This window comes from Mesoplodon bidens (assembly GCF_964165515.1).
Source record: "Mesoplodon bidens genome assembly, chromosome: 17".
NCBI classification, from domain to species: Eukaryota; Metazoa; Chordata; class Mammalia; order Artiodactyla; family Ziphiidae; genus Mesoplodon; species Mesoplodon bidens.
In genome coordinates this window covers 75,751,121-75,769,568 of record NC_138174.1, presented here as the reverse complement: position 1 = coordinate 75,769,568, position 18,448 = coordinate 75,751,121, and the positions used below count along the sequence as shown (strand labels likewise).

At 51.4% G+C, this 18,448-nt stretch overlaps 1 protein-coding gene across 4 annotated transcripts in view; it reads right to left on the bottom strand.

Moving 5' to 3' along the window:
* Positions 1 to 1,207: 1,207 nt before the first annotated feature.
* The window catches only part of ARHGEF7 (Rho guanine nucleotide exchange factor 7), a 125,221-nt gene continuing 107,980 nt past the window's right edge, over positions 1,208 to 18,448 (bottom strand). For 2 of the 4 annotated variants that reach the window (XM_081214843.1, XM_081214845.1), the window contains 5 exons: positions 18,296 to 18,389; positions 16,011 to 16,100; positions 4,972 to 5,071; positions 4,659 to 4,713; positions 1,208 to 3,665 (listed from right to left, as the gene is read on the bottom strand). In XM_081214843.1, coding sequence (XP_081070969.1) covers positions 3,543 to 3,665; positions 4,659 to 4,713; positions 4,972 to 5,071; positions 16,011 to 16,100; positions 18,296 to 18,389 — 462 coding nt within the window. In that variant the 3' untranslated portion in view covers positions 1,208 to 3,542. Of the gene's footprint in view, positions 3,666 to 4,658; positions 4,714 to 4,971; positions 5,072 to 12,379; positions 12,641 to 12,989; positions 13,167 to 16,010; positions 16,101 to 18,295; positions 18,390 to 18,448 lie in introns of those variants that run through there. The other 2 variants (XM_081214846.1, XM_081214844.1) reach the window with 2 other exon arrangements.

Below are 18,448 nucleotides of genomic sequence, written 5' to 3'. Positions count from 1 at the left end.
CCGGGGAGCAGGGCGGGGGACAGTCCCATCCACTGCACCCTGGGAACCTCTGCCGGAGAGGAACCTTGGGGGGTGGGGACGGCAGGCTGCGGGCTGGGTTCACTTGCTTTCTAAGTACTGCCAGGTAAAGGAGAAATTCGGTGACGGGTAGACTGGGGACAAAACGAGCATCACGGGGGCGGGTGGGGAAACGTCGCCACTGGCTCCCCCACCCCCACCCCCGGTGGCGAGTTCATCGTGGAGCCCGTGGCGTCGATGTGAACGTGTCAGGACATCTCAGGTGGCGTTTAAACCTCCCTCCCTCCCTTTCCTGAGGAACTGGAACCGTAAAGCTGGGAAGGACATCACGTCTAACACTCCCCCTAGGAACTTGGCCAGTTCTATGGAAACGTTAGAACTCAGAGGAGTTTTCTAGGCCTCCGACACAGGGCTGCAGGCCTTCGGGGGGAGGCGCCAGCTCGCAGCTGCAGGGGCCTGCGGTCTGTCCTCGCCACCCTGTGGGCCAGCCGTCTGGAGGGCCGGGGCCTGACCAGAGGACCCTGAGGACCGCGCACACACAGGGACAGACAGACAGACTGGGATGTCTGCCAAGACACACGTCCACCGCTCGTCTCCCTGAGATCCGACCGAAACGTGACAAACCCTGGCTCTCGAGTTATCCGAAAGTTCCCTTAAGCCACGGTGACTGTGACAACCGTGCCACCAGCTCCGTCCTCAGGTCGAGGGTGGAAGCACTGGGGAAAGAGGCGCGCCGGGAACCCTCTGCCCCGCCTCGCCCGCCTGGCTTCTCCCCTGAACACGGGTTTCTGGCCTCCTTAAACCGGGTGCCGTGTGGGAGAAGGGCAAGCCTGCATCACAGAGGCCACTTCGTTTGCCACGCGACACTCCTAGAAGGACCCACAGAACCCAGAGAGCGGCACTCAGCCATCGAGCCCCTCGCTCGGTTTACCGGGAGCTCCCGGGACAGGAGCCGGCGGTCCACGGACGGCAGGCAAAGTGGAGGCCGCGCCTGGCAGCCTTTCCTTCCACTTCCTGCCCCCAAACTTTTATTTATCTTCCAGTGTTCCCAAACCCTAGATTTTAAAGGCAAATGTGGTATTTTCCAGCGTCAAAAATTCACACCAGAATTTTAAGATATAAAAAAAAATTAAAAGAAAGTGTAAAGGTAACACACACACGAAAAAAACACATCACAGATAAAGTGACATGTCTGTAACATAAGAAAAATAGTTTAATAATTACAACAACGTAGCATGAGTAGTCAAGGCCAGGACACCGCCTGTGGCATTTCGTCAAGTGTCCCCACAGTTGTGAACAGGGACTCCGCGTGTCGGGGCGGGGTGGGGGGGGATCGGGAGTCCACAGCGGAGGCGCACGCGGGCCGCAACGTCCCACCGCAGAGCGCGTCCCAGGGCCGCACACGCCTCCAAGTGCTTCCCGTCCCAGGCGAGGCAATGGCTTTGTCTCCTCATCCACAAAAGGTGGGAGCAGAGGTGACTCCGGCAGGCAGGTGGCCCCTTCCTGACGTCCCCATCCACCCCCCAGCCCCTCAGAAGGTCACAAGGAGAAACGGGTGCAGCCCATTTACGACAGGACAGGTTTTTAGAAAGAGCTGCTCAGACGCATCCTCTCTGCTCCCTCAAAAGCTTAGTCAAACCTTGGATCTACGGGAAGAAAAGGTAATGCATTACACAAGCATGTCAACGGTCACCCCTTCAGGAGAAGGGGTGCTCAAATCAATAGATAAGGCAGGTCTGCAAGAGCCCCGTCCCAGGATGCTGGTGGCAACACTGCCGCCACAAAGTGCTGGAGAGATCAGGTGATGAGTGGTTCCTGAGTTAGAATTTGCTCGAGACAGCAAACTTCAGTACGCTCGAACTGGACTGCTTCCCACTGCAATGTCTTACGCATCATCGAAAGATACTACTGTAAAAACAGGGCTTACCAAAAAACCCTAGAGACAATCTTTTCTGGCCCTAGCACTAGTGAACACAACGCTAAGTACAGGAAGTTGGCAATTCTCGTAACAAGGTCGAGTGTGGGCAGGTCAACGTCGGGCCCCAGGCACACCCGCTGAGCAGGTAACGGCCGAGCTGGGGAGCCTGAGAGTGAGGCCGTGGGCCGAGGACCATGGGGGCCACGAGGACCGAGCCGCCCAGCTCGGGGACATCGGACGGTCCGATGCAGTGAAAGGGCACAGCTCGCAGAGCCACCTCTGGTGCCACGTGGGCGTTTCTGAGATGTCTCTGACGCAAGGTGCTGGGATTCTGGTTTTTAAAGACACGACACTTGTTCTCTGTAAAAGATTATCTCACTTTAAAAACGGCCTCTTCATAAGAGCAGCGGGCAGAGCACAGGGATCAGCTGGACCCGAGGCCGGGCTTCCCGCCCGGGGCTGCGGAGAGGACAGGCTTCCCCCTCTGCCCCCTGCTGTCTGGACACCGGGGTGGAGGTGGGACGGGGGGAGGGGCACGTTTCAGCTCCCACCCCTTAGGAGAATCTCAGGTGTATATTGCTTCATTTTTGCTGAAACAGTGGAAACACTGCCTTTCCAGCGAGCACGGAAGGCCTGCCTGCTGCACCCAACGGGAGAGCAGGTCTCGGGGTTAGACCAGCCTCACACAGAAATCCCACCTGCAGGACAGCTCACCCTCACGGGCTGCGGCGACGTGTAATAAATAACACACTTTATTTACAGGCTCTAGTGAGCTTGCTCTCTCGGGGGAGGACAAAACAGTGCACCTGGCCAAGTTATTAAACCAGCCTACACGTCAGTGCCCTCAGCGGGCCGGATACCCTCCGACGCTCAGGTGTTCACAAGAAGCGGATGCGTGCACACCTGTCGCTGGACACAGTGGCAGCAGATGCGATTCCTCGGGTTCGGGGCTGAGGCCCAGACCCCCAAGTTCAGCCAGAGTGCCGCACGCCAGTGACTGCGATACTGCTTTCCCAGGAGACCCTCCAGCGGGATGAAGGTGTCTCCGCAGGTGCGAACAAGGTGAGCTGTTTAGGCAGACTGCAGCGGGAGGCGTTTTCGGAGCACCGCGGTGGCGGAGAACAGAGCAGGCATCTCCCAGAAACACCTGTGCGCTCTCCAGACTCTGCTTCCCACGAGGGCGTGAGCACGCGTCCCAGCGCACGGGACCGGAGAGGTTAGTGGAGGGAGACCGCAGCACAGGCATCAGCCCAGACACAACAACCACGGATACGCATTCAAAATGGAGCATTTACAGGCAACGTATATATAACATTTATATATATTCAATCAAAGCCTGAAAGGCCAGACGCAGTCACTGCACTTATTGCAAAATGAGGTACTGAGATGTGGAGAGGAAGGCAGCGCAGTCCGGCCTCGGCGTCTACACCTCACGCTGGCTCTTCAGGAATGCCACGGCCGTGATCAGCTGCAGCTTTTCTACGCACAGAAGGCAAGAGGACTCCCGTGCAGCCCTGCTCTGCGGTCCTGAGAGTCACTCGGTGGTGGTCACGGGGCTCCAGCTTGGTCTCGTAACCGGTCTTCGAGAAAGAACCCAGGACGTTCCTTAGAGGTTGGTCTCATCCCAAGCGGGATCATTCATGTTCTTTAGAACCTTCCTCACCAGCTTTTCCAGGTCTTTGCGGGCTCTCTGCTCCTCCTCCAGAGATTTCTTCATCTTCTTGTTATCCTGTAAGTGAAGGAGACCACCGGGTATTAACCGCCTTCGGTGCTGAAGCGGACCCCCTCCCCCAGGAGACTTGGGGCCTCACTGGAAGAAATCCTGGGCTGGGACTGCCCTGCGCCGCAGCCAGAGGTGCGGTGACCAGAACCCCCCAGAGTCTGATGGACGCACAGCTGCTCCTGGGCACCAAGACAAATCACAGACGGAGCAGGCCTAGGGCCCCCACTTGTAACTGTGAACAAGAGAATAAGCGAACGGCTGAAAATAACAAAAGGCACACCTCACGTCCCTCCTACTTCCTTCCACGTCTGCGACGGCCCATCTACAGAGTTCGATAAGAAGGGGGGCAACAGAGACTGAGTGAGTTAGGACCCGTCACTCCCCGCACACACAGACGTATGCCGCTGCTGAGAACCAGGAAGCCCCCGAACGGGGAAGAGGCAGCATGTGGACGGCCAAGGGCAGCTCTGAGCACGTGGCTAGTACGCCCGCCGTCTGCCCAGCCCAGGCCACGCTGTCCTCAGGCTCCTACTCGGCCTCCCCTCCTCGGACACCAAAGCCACTGATACAAACGAATAATGCACAAAGTACGCTTGGCTAGTTAGCCAAGTTTAACTGACTTTCTGATGTGGCTTCTCAAGAACAAGGACCATGTGTTTCTTGCACCAGAAAGTGGAAGAGAACGGTCACAGTGGGGACCTACCAAACTGTTTAACTAGATGGAATTTTAGATCTCTTGCCTGATTATTCCAGCAGAATCTGGGATGGTTTATGATGTCAAAAACAGTGCAGTGAAAAGAAAGCCACTTTAAAGATTCACCTCCTGGTCTATCACATTTACAGAAGACCAGCTGTTGTCCTGCTTCTGAAATCTGAACACTGAGAGTCAGGTTCTCTCTTCCGCATGACTGCGCTTACGGACAGCTGGATTCACCTGTAACGCCATGTTTTCCTCTCTTTCCCCGTTAAAAGGAAGATTAACGATGGACGGCGACCCACCTGTCGTAACTCCTGGACTTCATCCTTTAGTGCATACACGGTGTCGACGAGACTCCTAGACAGAAGAGAAGGCGCCCTGAACAAGAACCGGGTCAGAGGGGACGCCTGGAGCCTCCCCAGACGCACACGCTGCCCACCTGCCCCGCGCGCCCAGGCCCTCGGTCCGGGGAGGCCCACTTCTGCGCACAGGGGCGCGGACCCCAGCCAGAAAGTCCACACCCTGGCCCTCCTGGAACCATCCTGAGGCCGGTGCTGCCCCTCCCCCGACAACCCCTTTCCCCCGCCCGCTTTAAAGCACTGGAATACAGCTTACTTTTCTTCTATCACTGTCTGACCGTTACTTTTAGTTTCTTCAACTATAATTTTCTCTTCTTCTGGAAGCAAAACTTGTGGCGCAGATTCTTTGCGTGAACCTATCATCATTTAAAACAAAACAAAACAAAACAAAACACCCTCAGGTAAATACCATGGCAGAACTAAAAAAAGAACTTGACTACACAACACTACGTAATTATTAATATTAAATTCCAGGTGTTAATTCCAGTATGTTAAAAAACGTATTTTCTAGGTAAAACAGCAAAGGGCAGCTTTTAAAAGCTCCCTCTGCCTCTGTGCACTGAACCCAGTCTTCTTCATGCCTAAAGCATGACAGAGGAAAGGAAACGTTAGCTTTTCTTGCAATTTATTAAGCTTCAGTTTCTTAATCTGGACTATGGATCTTTCAAACCCTGAAACTTTCAACAGAAGGTTCTGACCATATTGCCCTGGATATTCTGGAGGAAATATTCGAACTTTTTAGGGATATTCGTATCAACCAAATTTTGTGCCATTTTATTCCAGGAATTTTACAAAGACCCATCGGGTCATGCAGTAGACATATACCAACTGTTTATCAAGTCAATGAACTGGCCCTTATGACACGCAACTCCACAGCAACGGCTAACAATGTTACAGCACATGGTTAAGAAAAGTGCAGTTTATTACTTGGTCCTCTTATGAAAACTTTACATTCCCTGGCATATAAACATTTTCCCAAAAGGAAGGAAGTCAACTGTTTACAATATCAGAGGAATGTTTATGTCATTTAACCAAGATCCAGCACAAAAGCTTACCCAGGACAGTGGCCTGATAAACATTTACTGCAAAATAAGTACTTCAGAAATTAACTGGGAAACCCAAACGTTTTAAAAGGTGAAAAACGAGAATCCAATCTTATTTAAGGGTGCAAGGAAGAAAATAAACTTTTTAAAAGGTTATATTATACAGCACTAACATGTATCATTTATATTTTTGTAAAATTACATCAGATGCACATTCGAGGAAGGACAGAACCCACCACAGACCCACTGCGACTGGTGTGATAAACGCAGCTTCTCTCCATTAAAATACACGTGACGTTGGATACATGCTCATTAATCACGGAGATGGAGGTTCAGCTTGCTTGATCTTGTTTTTCTTCTGCTTTACCCTTAGTTTTCCTTCCCAAAGGTCTGTCACATTGTAAGATGGCACTTGTGCATCCTCACGTCATGGGGACCTTGCGTATAACACACGTTTTCAGGACAGGACTTAATGGTTTCACCAGCGTTTTACTGCAAGCTTACACTCCTCTGAACAGAACAGGGCTGATGGTTACTGTCAAAGCCTGATGACAAGAGACTCATTCGATGCTCCTGACATCCAGAGAGCACGTCCGTCACCCCCAGAGCAGCTCATGACGTGGAGAGGAGGACCGCCGTTTACTGGCCCCGGGAGCCTTCCCACATGCCCCCTGCGTCTGCAGGGCCCGCCTCCATCCCCGCCCCACAGGCTGGAAAGGCTGTTTGGACGCCGACCTCCTCCTCCTTTGCTGTCTCAGGCAGAGTAAGCTTCAGCTCTGGGTGGGCAAGGACAATTCCATGTTACACAGTACGAACTTCCAGACAGATAAATAGGTACCTTACACCAGTAAAGGAAGGGCTTTATGCGTCCTGAGCAGAACTTCCGTATTATAATCATAGGCAGTACTTAGAACTCTGTCACAAGCCGTAACGAGCTGGCGTATCGGAGCGTATCTGTACTTAAGTTTGTCGATTACTATTTCAATGACGACCCTCCGCTAGTGCCTTCGTGTTCACACCGAGGTGCGGGCCCTGTAGCTGCAGCTCTGGCTGTCGGGGGAAGGGTGGTGCCCGGCTCACACCCCACCCAGCACAGTGACCTGCGCGGCCAGGGGGTGACTTCTCAGACAGAAGGCGACGTCCCTCACGACATGGGCCCACAAAGGGACACACTCTGAAAGGCTTCATCACACTGACAGCCGTCGGCTGCTCCAGGGCCTCCGTGCGGGGCTGCAGGCACAGCATCTCCCGGGCCTTTCTCAGTAAACGGGAAGTGCTTCTGGGACGTCTGGGCCATGTGGGAAAGTGCTGCTTAAGAAGGAAACGCGCACATGAAACACACGACGGAGGAAGCACAGGGACGCTGCCAGGTTAAGAATTCTGAAGGTCGAGAAATTCCTGTGCCTCCAACACAAACGCAAATGCTACCCGTGTTTTTATCAGGAAAAGTGAACTCAGGTTATTTTCCTTAAAAACAGACAAGGATTCCTAAAGTTTCAGAGGTATGTCGCACACGGACAGACAGTGAAGGGGCCCACTTAGTTTTCCCTGTAAAGAGAAGGAGGCAAGTGACATCAGACCACTTAGTGCCTGAGGGTTCCCGCTGTTACCTGCTTTGCGCCCAGACGTTGCTGTGTTACAGCCAGATCAAGAGCTACCTGTGGTGTATCTGTCACGTTCAGTTTCTAATACGACATTTCTTCACGTGAACTAGCTAATGAGTCAACAGGTTGGAAATGTTTTCTTAGGTAACAGTGCTTTAGGGAAGACTAAATTCCATGTATTTCAATTACTTTTGCATCTTCTCGCTTCCTAGGCAACCTATTTACATTACGTGTTTGCAGCAGTACATTCTCCAAATAACACATAAAATAGAATCACGAGGGTTGTCCGCCCTGTGAAGCGCGGGTCGGAGCGCCGCGGGCTGTCGTGCAGGGGCCGGGGCTGCAGGGACTCACTCTCACGGGTCTGTGGGTCTCGATAAACTCGGGCCTGTCACCGATCCACGGAGCCTCGATTCCACCACCCGTAAGAGAGAACAACAAAACCAACCACCTCTGCAGAGCTGACCTGGGGATTAATTTAAAGGTTGCATCTTATAGAAATCTTTTACCAGATGAATTCATAAATATAAAAGCCCTTACACTCCACTATGCGATGTGACTGAATCAGGGGAACTAATAAACGTGTGGGAACTGGTTCAAGAGCTGCAAAAGCAAGAGAGACGTTGTTCTCATTTTTGCCAATACACTTAAAGCACACAAGGAGGCGACAACTGTAAGTATGAGAATGTTACGCTATAGACAGGATGTACTAACTGCTGGGTTCCTGAAACGTGCCACGGTGAAAAATGTCATTTATGGATTTGATGGTGAGCCAGGAGGCTTGTAAAGGAAGATTATTTATCAGCCTAAATAGAAATCCACGGGCCTCCTAGTTTCAACATAACATATTTTTTGTAAAACAACTGAAAAAAACTGGTAAGTCTTTCAGTAAAACAACAAAAGAATATTCTCCAGCCAGGTTGATAAATAAGTTGCCTATTTCTATAAGAACAAAGTTCTAGAGAGTAGATAGATTTAACAAGCTCTCTCAAAGATCATTTCAGTATTTTTAAAGGTACCACAGCACATTTTCTCTGAATTGGTTAGGCTGGAAAAACCGTTTAACAGCAGCACTACCAGAGACTGCTCTCTCACTTTATTTAAAATCCTCTAAAAAGGGCCGAGACACAGATGAGTGTGTTCACGGATGTTCCAGCACACTCAAGATCTGTGTTTCCCAAACTCTGTACTAAACACAAAGTTTTGTGCTTCCAAGAGATAACTGGGATTCTGCAACACGTAATTTTGGAAAATTCTGAATGCTGTAGCCACTTACTGGAGATTCACAGTGCACATTTAGCATGCTTAAGATTTTCAGTAAAAATACCTATTTAACTTGAATTCAGCATTTCCTAAACTTGTCTGAGTGCTGAACTTTTTCCCCCGCTATCGTCAATTTTAACATTTTGCAGTTTTCTGGTTAACAGTTAGAGGCGTGCCGGACTGGCCTATAATCCCGCTGTGTCAGTGAACACACACACACACACACACACACACACACACACACACGCACGCACACACACACACGCGCACACGCGCGCGCGCGCGCACACACACACACACACACACACACACACGAGTGCCGGGTGGCTTTGTTGTTGTTCAGGATGGGGATGAATCCAATGAAATACTCATCATTAGCGCCAGCCAACCCAGCTGCCAACGCCGGCTGACAAGGATGCGGCAGTTCCGCACTGCCGCCAGAAGGGGCCGCTCTGTGCCCTCAGCTGGAGACGGAGCAGGTGCTGGGGGCCATGGACTCACTCACATGTGTGATCCAGAAGCTGGAGACACGCTTAGAACCCTGTCCCCTAGAACAGTCACAGGTCGCCAGAGAACTGTGGACCTTAGGTTGAGAAACACAGATGCATGCAGTACTCCCACCTCCTGGACAGAGGACCTGCCCAGGCAGCAAGGAGAGGGCCTCAACCCAAGGTGCCGTCATGGTGGTCAGACTGCCACCTGGTGCCTCATCAGATGGCCTGCGGCTCTCAACCCAGGGCGCACGTGGTGCGTCTGCCCCTGCGAGGGGATTGGCCTGCACTGAGAGTCTAAAAACAGGGTAGGTCTGTCAGAAGAGAACATCTGCTTATCTAGCCAGCGGCCCAGCACATTTGTAGCAAAATTCACTGACTTCTTAAACTCGTAATCTTTCTAAAATCTGCAGCTAATTACACTCAACAGAAACTGAAGTAACTTTCAGAATGAAACAAAATGTTACATTTTCAAAAAAATCTACTTAGTAAAATCTCTCTGAAAGGCCACTTTGTTATTTATGGCTATGATAAGCTTCTAATTCATTTTTCTTAAAAAACAAAAACAAAAACACGAGGACCCTCTTTAGAGAGGGATGTGCATTTGTTTATCGTTTGCACCTTGTCCTGGCCCCATACCTGCCACAGGTACTTGTTTTCCTTTCATTCTGCTTTTCCTAGTCAGCTGGACATGCACTTTACCAAACAAAAATTAAAAACTGACCTCAGTGTCGGTAAGAAACATTCAAGTCGGGGCTTTTTTCCGTTTATGCATACGTCCCCACTCCCATCAAAAAAGAGAGAACTCTTTTTCTGAAGACAAACGTCCCAGTAATTGAAAACTTGTTTTAAAAAACATCCGAGGGGAACAGATGAAATAAAAATATACAAAGAGTCACCTTGCATCGTCCAGAACACACTTAACCTAAGAAAGTGCAAGCTTTGCCATCAAGGCAGATAAAAGGTGTTCTACCGCCCGGCCTTCCTGGGGAAGAGGTTACATTCAAACAGCAAGCGTCAAACTGCAAACTCTGCTACTCCCTCCGCCCCACATAACAAATATTAAAAGCCACAGGCTAGCAAATGCAAAATTTATTTCAACTGTACATAACAGATGTCTTTTTTTATATATATAAAACAAACACTTCATTGCCATATGCAACCACAAACAATAGGCATACTGTACAGTACAATGCAACATTCAGGTATACATCCCACTGAGTCTCAAACGGCAGTCACCCAATGAAAATGGCTTTCCCGTTCACAAATAAGAAGCACAATATATAGATTTTTTTCAAGGTCTTATACCACTATATACAAATCACTGTGTTTTCGCAATTTTATGCAAAACACATAATTAATATAGCTTATATACTTGTGGCAAGTGTCAATTCAATGGGAACACCGTTTAGGCCATTTGCAAAAGCGCCTTGTAATGGCTTAAACCTACCTCTAGTTCAGATTCTTCACCCTTTTGTTATAATACTAACTGTACACATAGATATTACAGAATTGCATAAATGTAAGGTACTATTCCAGCGTGACTAAAGTTCCACAAAAGTAGAAGCACTGGCCTTGGGATGCCACATCACTACTGCCACGTGAGAACTGTTCTCAAGCCAGTGGCACTAATACTTCCAACCAGGTCACAAGAGCTAATGGTGCCAGACATCAGAACAAGTCCAAACAAACAAACAGCCAGGCTGTTATTCTGCAGTGGTCTTAGCATCAACAAAAAGTCATCATCAAAATGGCTTTAACTGGCACAAAAAGGACTGAGGAGAAAATGTCAGAACTCTGGTGTACAGAACATCAACGAAAATGTCTCATCAGGACAACCCAGATGACACCTGGTGTTACAGAGAAACCCAAGTGCAGCAGCGGTGGTGCACACAGCACATGACACGACAACCCAAACTCACTAAGGCATGGTCGAGGCGTGTAGGCCAACACTCGTTATCACAGTCTCCAAGCAAACAAAAGACCCTCTACTGTGAGTATCAGAAAAGCTGCAACGTATTACTTGATGTGATATAAAGTAAAACAAAACGCTTCTAAATTCATTGCATGACATTAAGTATGTGAACCTTGGAGTTATCCTATTTCTCCCACAATCCCATTTGCTATCTGGCTGAATGTACATAAACCCGTCTCTACCACGGGTGAGTACTGGGCTCCGACTAATAGTAAAGACTGCCCCTCAACTTTCTTATTCATACTAATTGATACAAAAACATGAAACCTCCAGATGGCGTAAGTAGTTCAGTAGCTACCTGGGAACAGACAGACGTCTGGACGTCCTGGTTTTCCTAACCACCTCCCTGCACGCAATTCTGAGGGTGCCGGCTCCCTAAACAATTGGGGGGGCCCTCCTGCCGGGACGGATGGAGGGCACCTCGGGCTGTGGGCAGTGGGACCAGCCCCCCGACACAGGGCGGAGCACAGCAGAGCCGCGCTGTGCAGACAAGGTCAGAACACGGAGCACACGGTTTTGGCGGGGGAGGCGTGGCGGGAGCGGAGGGTCCCGGCCACCCTGAAGGGGAGAGAATGTTCCTCCCACTTATTACGGCATCTCGTTTGCTGAAGCTGGTTTCAAGGAGTCCTTAACATACCACCTCCGGTCCCACTTGAACACCAAGCCAGGCGTGCGCGGGAGGGACCCGCTCTCCTCTCCGGTGTGGACCGGGTGTGGACCGGGTGTGGACCGAGTGCGGCCACCGAACGCAACGGGGCGCATTCGGTTCTTTCTGAAGCAGAAATCAGCCTGAGGGAGGGCAGTGAGGTCTCCTTACAATGAATCCCAGGGACGCGGGGGGTCCCTCCAAATCTGAGACGTTCTTGCAAGTGAGTTACGTGGCAACTCAGCATGTTTTCGGGCAACTCATAACCCCGTTAGGATCAAGAGTGAGGGTGACGTTCCACCGGGTGCCGTCACGGGAGTCTCACGGCAGCTGTTGCTGAAAAGAAGCCATGCGCCCGTCACGGGCAGTGAGCTCAGACGTGGATGCCGGGAGCACCGCCTGCTTGGGTCGGCACACCGACCGGCCCGACACAGCCTGACCCACGCGCTCGGGGCTGGGCTTTAACCCTTCGCTGCGGCGGCACAGGCTCGCCACGTGCCTCTCAGGAGAAACTCCTCCAACTAAGGGAAGTCTGGCGTGGCGGCACGTGGGGGCCCGGCCCGCGGAGAAGTGGGGCTGCGGAGCCGGCCGCCTATGGTGTGCGGACTCGCCGCTCGCGCTCCCGCCCGGCCGGGCCCCCGCGCGCCGCCACGCCGACAGAGGCTCCTCGCGGCGCCCGGGGCCCCGGGGCAGCCTGGCACTCGGCCGTCTGATCTGGACTCGGCGCTCTCGAGGCACGGGTCTTCTTCTTATCTCTCCACAGCTACTGGGTCGCCGTGTCCAGTACACACACAAAATTACATCCCTGTACGGAAGGCCAGAGTCTCCTCCGTGTCGCTGGCACTTAGATCACAAACCTGTGTGGTTTCAGTATAAAATACAAAAGTGTTCGTACGGCTGTATCTAAAAAGAAATGAGACAGTTGCTACACTGAGAATAAAAAACCAAACCGTCTGGAGACATAAAGCCACCACTGCCCGCTGAGAAAGGACCCTCGGTTGCGGCTGTGTGGGCACCGTCTCCTTCAACAGTCAGTAACTTGCGTGGATACTCCAAATGGCAATTAAACAGCCACAAAGTACAACGGGAAATATCAGAAACGCTCCCAAAAGTTGTTAAAATATCACATAAAAGAGACAAGAAACAGCAAGAAAACATCTAAGAAAAGCAGGCTGCGGTACAACAAGCATTGTTAAGAAAAGCTCAGAAGTGCATTAGTTCTGGTGAGAGATATATGAGCAACAGCTCTTACGAGATGTAGAACCCATCCTGTAACTATGGGCTGTCCATACACTGTCATAGTCAGAGTCTTCCGAGAGGTCTGAAGGCTCCAAACGAGAAAGGCTGCTGCGACGACCCAGGGAGTCTAGACTTGACTGGTCGTCATCAGCCAAGACGTGATTATGCATCAGGTCAGTGCCTTGCCATGCTAAGACGGGGCGGGGTGGGAGTGGGACGACAGGGGGTGGGGGGACAGGCAGAGGTGGGTGAGCAGGAGGACGGCAGGAAGAGCCACAACCAAAAACATGGAAACAAAAGCAAAAGGTGACGGGAAGAGAAGGGAAAGAGAAAATACTGTTAAAAAACGGCAACAATGTTCATTTCTCCTTATTTATGGCTGGGTTTTATTTACGAACTTATTAATTAGCACAACCCTTAGAATAAAACCAGACCAACTATTATTTAAACAAACCTAGGTCACAAGTCTGTTTCCAAATTGTTCCTTTTTAAAGCTACTGCTATAAAGCCCTCACGAAATCTTTTACAAGTTAAGCCCATGTTCACAAGAAAATTCTAAAGACATCTGACAAGTAACCAATTCTGCTACACATTCGATTAACAAACGGTCTCATTTGGGACACTTGTGAAAGGAACCGTTTATGTGTTTAATGCGGATACACTGAATGCAAAATACTTTCCAAGGATTTCTGATGGACTTCTTCCGCTATCTCTTCGCCAGACTCTAAATCACCAGAAGCCATCTTAACAATGGGGGTTGAAACTTACCTTGTCACACTGCAGTGACTGAGAAAACTTCAGATGGAGGACAGGGTTACACAGGCCCCTTCCCCCTCGCTCCCACCCCAGGGCGCTCACCCCCGCTCAGCCAGGGGAATGGACATGGCGGGGAGACACGTCTGCTCAAACGCCATCAACGCGGACGCAGACCCTCCCACTGCCATGAAGGGAGATGTGAACAGGGAACGCCCTGTGTCAGAAGCAGGATGGCAGAAGGAAGTGGGCACAAACTGGGAGGAGAGGAGTGGGCCCAGGCGTGAGTGGCTGGCGACGTGAGCGGTGACGCTGGCCAGGCGGCCGCGAGTGGGACGCGCAGGCTGGAACGGGCCCGCGGTGGGGCCGGAGGACACACACTCTTGATGGCTCCGTCCTGTTCCTGCTCTGGGCAAAGTTAAACCCATTCCCAGACCAAAACGAGAGCGAGCAGTGGGCTCAGGTGGTTTTCTTCGACTACATCCCCGTGGTCCTTGGGGAGGAAATCAATACTAAAGATGTCTGGATGATGAAGGCTTCTTGGCATCCAAACGTTTACTGAACAGAACTGAGCTTCAGGTGAGATATGTCGTCCCAACTGTTCTTACTATGCATTTAACATGGACAGAGCTGCTCTGGGGTCAGATGCACCTGACCCCATCTCTAGATTCCTAGGTACACTATCTGTCCAGCATAAAGGATCCATTTCCCCATCCTACCTGTTCCTGAGAACGTTCAGTTTAAGGTCATCTATGACTGTAAGACCTCTGAGGCCCCAGAGTGGTTAGCGCATAGTATCAGTGAAAAACAAAAACCATTGTATTGTCCAGTGCTTTTCTTGCATAGCAGAAGTGGAAACACATAACAGAGGCAACGTGATGAGACCTGCACACACCAGGGCCACAGCAGAGCAGGGCCCTGTCTCCTAGATGAGGCAACGCAGCTCACACAAAAGTTCACACAAAACTCACATCACCTGGTCCGTTCACCTGAGATGGCCTGGTTAAAATTTTATTTCAAATAGTTGAAGTGGAAATGAGTAATTTTTTTAAAATCTCAAATTCAAAACCCAAAAAACAATGGCCACATATAGCCTATTACCTAAAAATACAATCTCTTATCAAATATAGGAAACTGTAATATCGTAAATGACAAATCACTGCTCCGTCACCTGCAGGCCCTTCCGTTCCTCTCCTGCTCTGCTGACTAGTCACTACAAACAGGCGTCTTCACCAGACGGAGGACGGACCAGAAGTCCTAACGTCATAGGTGGGACACGTAAAATACTAGCCATAAAGAAGTTTCTAGATCATCTGCAGATTTAGCCGGGGTTAATCCCGTTGGCCCTGTCCTCATACCTGTAGTGATCTTTAACAAAAGCTCAAGCGGTTGAAAATTCCTCTGTCCACCTTTTCTTTTTCTCCCCATCATTGGTTTACACCAGACGTGACACTGAGTTGAACCACCACATTGCAGGTGGTGCCAATGAAGTGAGTTGAGCAATTGGCCAAAAGTCAAGGTGGAAAGGAAACCAAAAACACAAAATCTAACAGAAACCAGTTTTCATGCCAGAAGTAATATACGTCATCCAGTTCGAAAGAAAGGGAGGGAGGGGGAGGGAAGCTCAGCCCCTTTTCTCCTGGACAAACCACAACAAGACTACATCTGCTGCAACCAGCCTGCACTCCACTCTCAAATGCTGGGGAAGTTTCAAAAAAAAACAGAGCCCATCTTTTCAGTGTTCACACAACAGATTAAGATTTTTTTCACATCAGACATTATGCATAAGATGCAGGTAAACTCAGTGGTACTGAAATCTACCCGATAAACTCACTGGTGTCTACTTCAAAAAAATTTTAAGTGCAATCATTTTTTAAAAGGGGGGGAGGGCTAAAGGAACTCTTACTCTAGGCTTACATTTTTGACAACAATTCTAAGAAGCACCCCCTCCAAATTCCACTACCACACCCGTAGTTTAAACAGCTTAAACAACTGAGCTGAGCGAGTCCCCCGCTGTCTTCCAACCCGAGAGAGCTTTATCAACTCTGGCAGCGCCCTACACTTCCAGGTTTCCCAGCGGAACCTTCTCCAGAAACCAGTTGTTTTACTGACAGCTCAGATGCCTTCCCTTGACTGAGGGACGCCGGGCCAGGCCCCGGAAGTGCCCTCACCGGGGACCATGCCCACGAGCCTACCAGGGCCCACAGCTGTGTCCTTCAGGTCGTGATTTTAAAAAGCAACACAAACCACCAGAGCCCCAGCGGGTTCCCACGACACTTACTTGAGTTGAGCGTCTGCCGCGTCTTGGCGCTGGTGCAGTAAGCCTCGATGACCTTCAGAATCTGGGCATCCTCCTCCAGCGCAGCCGTGCCTGCAAGGGACACATGACCCGTCACAACCCAGAAGTAACAAGTACAGTTAACCGGAGGAACACAAATCATCAACCCAACCAACGGTGGTGACAACTAACAATCCCTCCTTTTCTTTTCTCACCAGATAAATGTTCTCTGATATTTACAAGACAGTTATGTTCAGAAGGATTTTTATTTTTTCCTAAGTATTTTTTTTACCTGCAACATATCTGGCAAAGGGCTAATATCCTAAATATACATATAAGTGGTCTTATTAACCCACAAGGAAGATAGTATCTCCCATCCTGAAAATGAAAAAAGGCAATAGGAACAAACAATTCACAAGAGAACAGTCAGAAAGAAAAAATGTTCCTTCTCACCAAGAAAAGAAGTGAAAATTAAAACTAAATATCATGTTTTCACATGTCAGCCTGACAAAAATCAGAATGCCTGAGAATTCTCAGTGTGGATGCGGATAGCAGAAAGGACAAGTCCCCTCCATCCTCATCTGGGAGGGGGGAGTGAAGACAGGTATGACCCCCTGGCAAGGCCATTTGACCCTACTTATCAAAGGCTGTAAAGGGAGCATCTCCTCCGACCCACAAGTTCCTACTACAGAGTTAATCTAGGATGCTCCAGAGCTCTCCCGTAAACTGGGCTCCAGACTCGGCTTCCTCTGCACTCAGAGGCCACATGCGTGGAGCATGCAGCCAGCAGAGCAAGAGCACCTAAAGGCCCTGGTACCGGGCACAGACCCTCGCACCCAGCATAATTCATACCATCGTGTGGCTCAACTCTGCTTTCTGCTTTTCTAGATTTTTCTGCATCTTCTAAGATATTACTTAGAATATATTTTAAAAGGTTCAACTACTCTAACAAAAAAATGTGGGAAGAATGGAAGACTGAACTATTCATAAGCTGCATCAAAAAGCCTGCACGCCGTCGTGTGATATAGACACACACAAGGCGGGCCGCACGCTCGCTGCTAAGAGTCAGCGTCAGCACAGAGAGCTGAGGGGCGGCTGAAAAGCCGACTTAAATTCCGCAAACTGGGACCGGTCGTTAACAGGTTTCCGTAAGAACAACGTTTAACTAGTCTCGCTCGAGGTAACGCCCGCAGGCAGGCCAGGCCACTCCCCTCTGCCAACAGGAGGGCGGCCGCACGAGTGACGCTGCCTGTCCCGCTGATGCAAGCAGACCGCCATCTTCAGACATGGGTCAGCACGCTCGCGGCACGCAGAGCGCAGCGCCCACGCACAGAAGAAGGCGCCCGGCAAGCGCTGGGGGTGAAAGCCCACCAGGCCTGGGTCAGAGCTGCACATGCGGAGCTGGTGTCCAGCCCCGGCCGGACCCTGTGCACAGGTGGACCCTCCGCACGGGGGCGCTCGGCCTCCCCCACTCCATCAGGAGTCCCGCAGGTGCGCTCACCATCTGAGGGAAGTGACCAAGTGACCATAGGACAGCAGGACGAGCGGGGCTGCGGCAGGGAATGTCAGGTGGCCCGGGCGGAGGGAGCTCACCCGGGAGCAGCCTCCAGGCCATCCCTGAGCCCACTTCCCCAGGGGTCACCATGACCCTCGCCAAGGACGGGGGGATGGGGGGGGCCCACTTGCAGCCACTGCACCAAGCCGCCTCCTCCTCGGGGTGACGCCGGCTACTCGGCTCCAGTCTAAAAGCCTTTTCTGGAAGTGAATCCCCAAAGGCTCCCAAATGGGTGTGGGCAAAAGGAGCAAAGGTCTGGAAAGTCACAGAGCCTCGTGGCAGCTCTCGGGGCTGGGGGAGCTGCAGAGGCGGCCCCGCAGAACCCCTCCCACCTGCCACGCCGGGTCGCTCTCGCCACGCATCCACGCGGGAGGCCGAGGACCTGGAGCTGCCGTCCACGCTGCTCACGGCATCTCAGGAGTCCTCACGGAGCATGGGGGCCCTCCGAGCACAGGGTCGGTCCCACAGCGGAAACCCGCAGCCGCCGCCCAAGGCAGGGTGACCCCGGGTCAAGGGGCCCCGCACAGAGGCCCACCAAGGGGAGGCCCACCCAGGGGAGGCCAGGCGGGTCCCACGGACCCGCACCTCCCCCGCTCGTGGGGCCTGTCGCTCCCCCGCTCCAGCTACGTCCTTTAGAGGGGACCCTCGGCTGGGCCCTGGCTTCTGCGTGCGGCCCTGGAAAGCCCGGCGCCTCCCCGCCCGCCGAGAGCCCCGCGTCCTCGCAGGTACTCACTTTTCCTCAGCGCAAACTCCTCGTCCGAAGGCTTCCGCTCAGGCTTGCGCTTGGGGAGCAGCTTTTTCATGGTCTTGGGACTCTTGCTGAGATCCTAGGGAAGCAAAGGGGGAAAGGCTGACAAACCCCAAAGGGAGGAACTTCCGCCGGTCC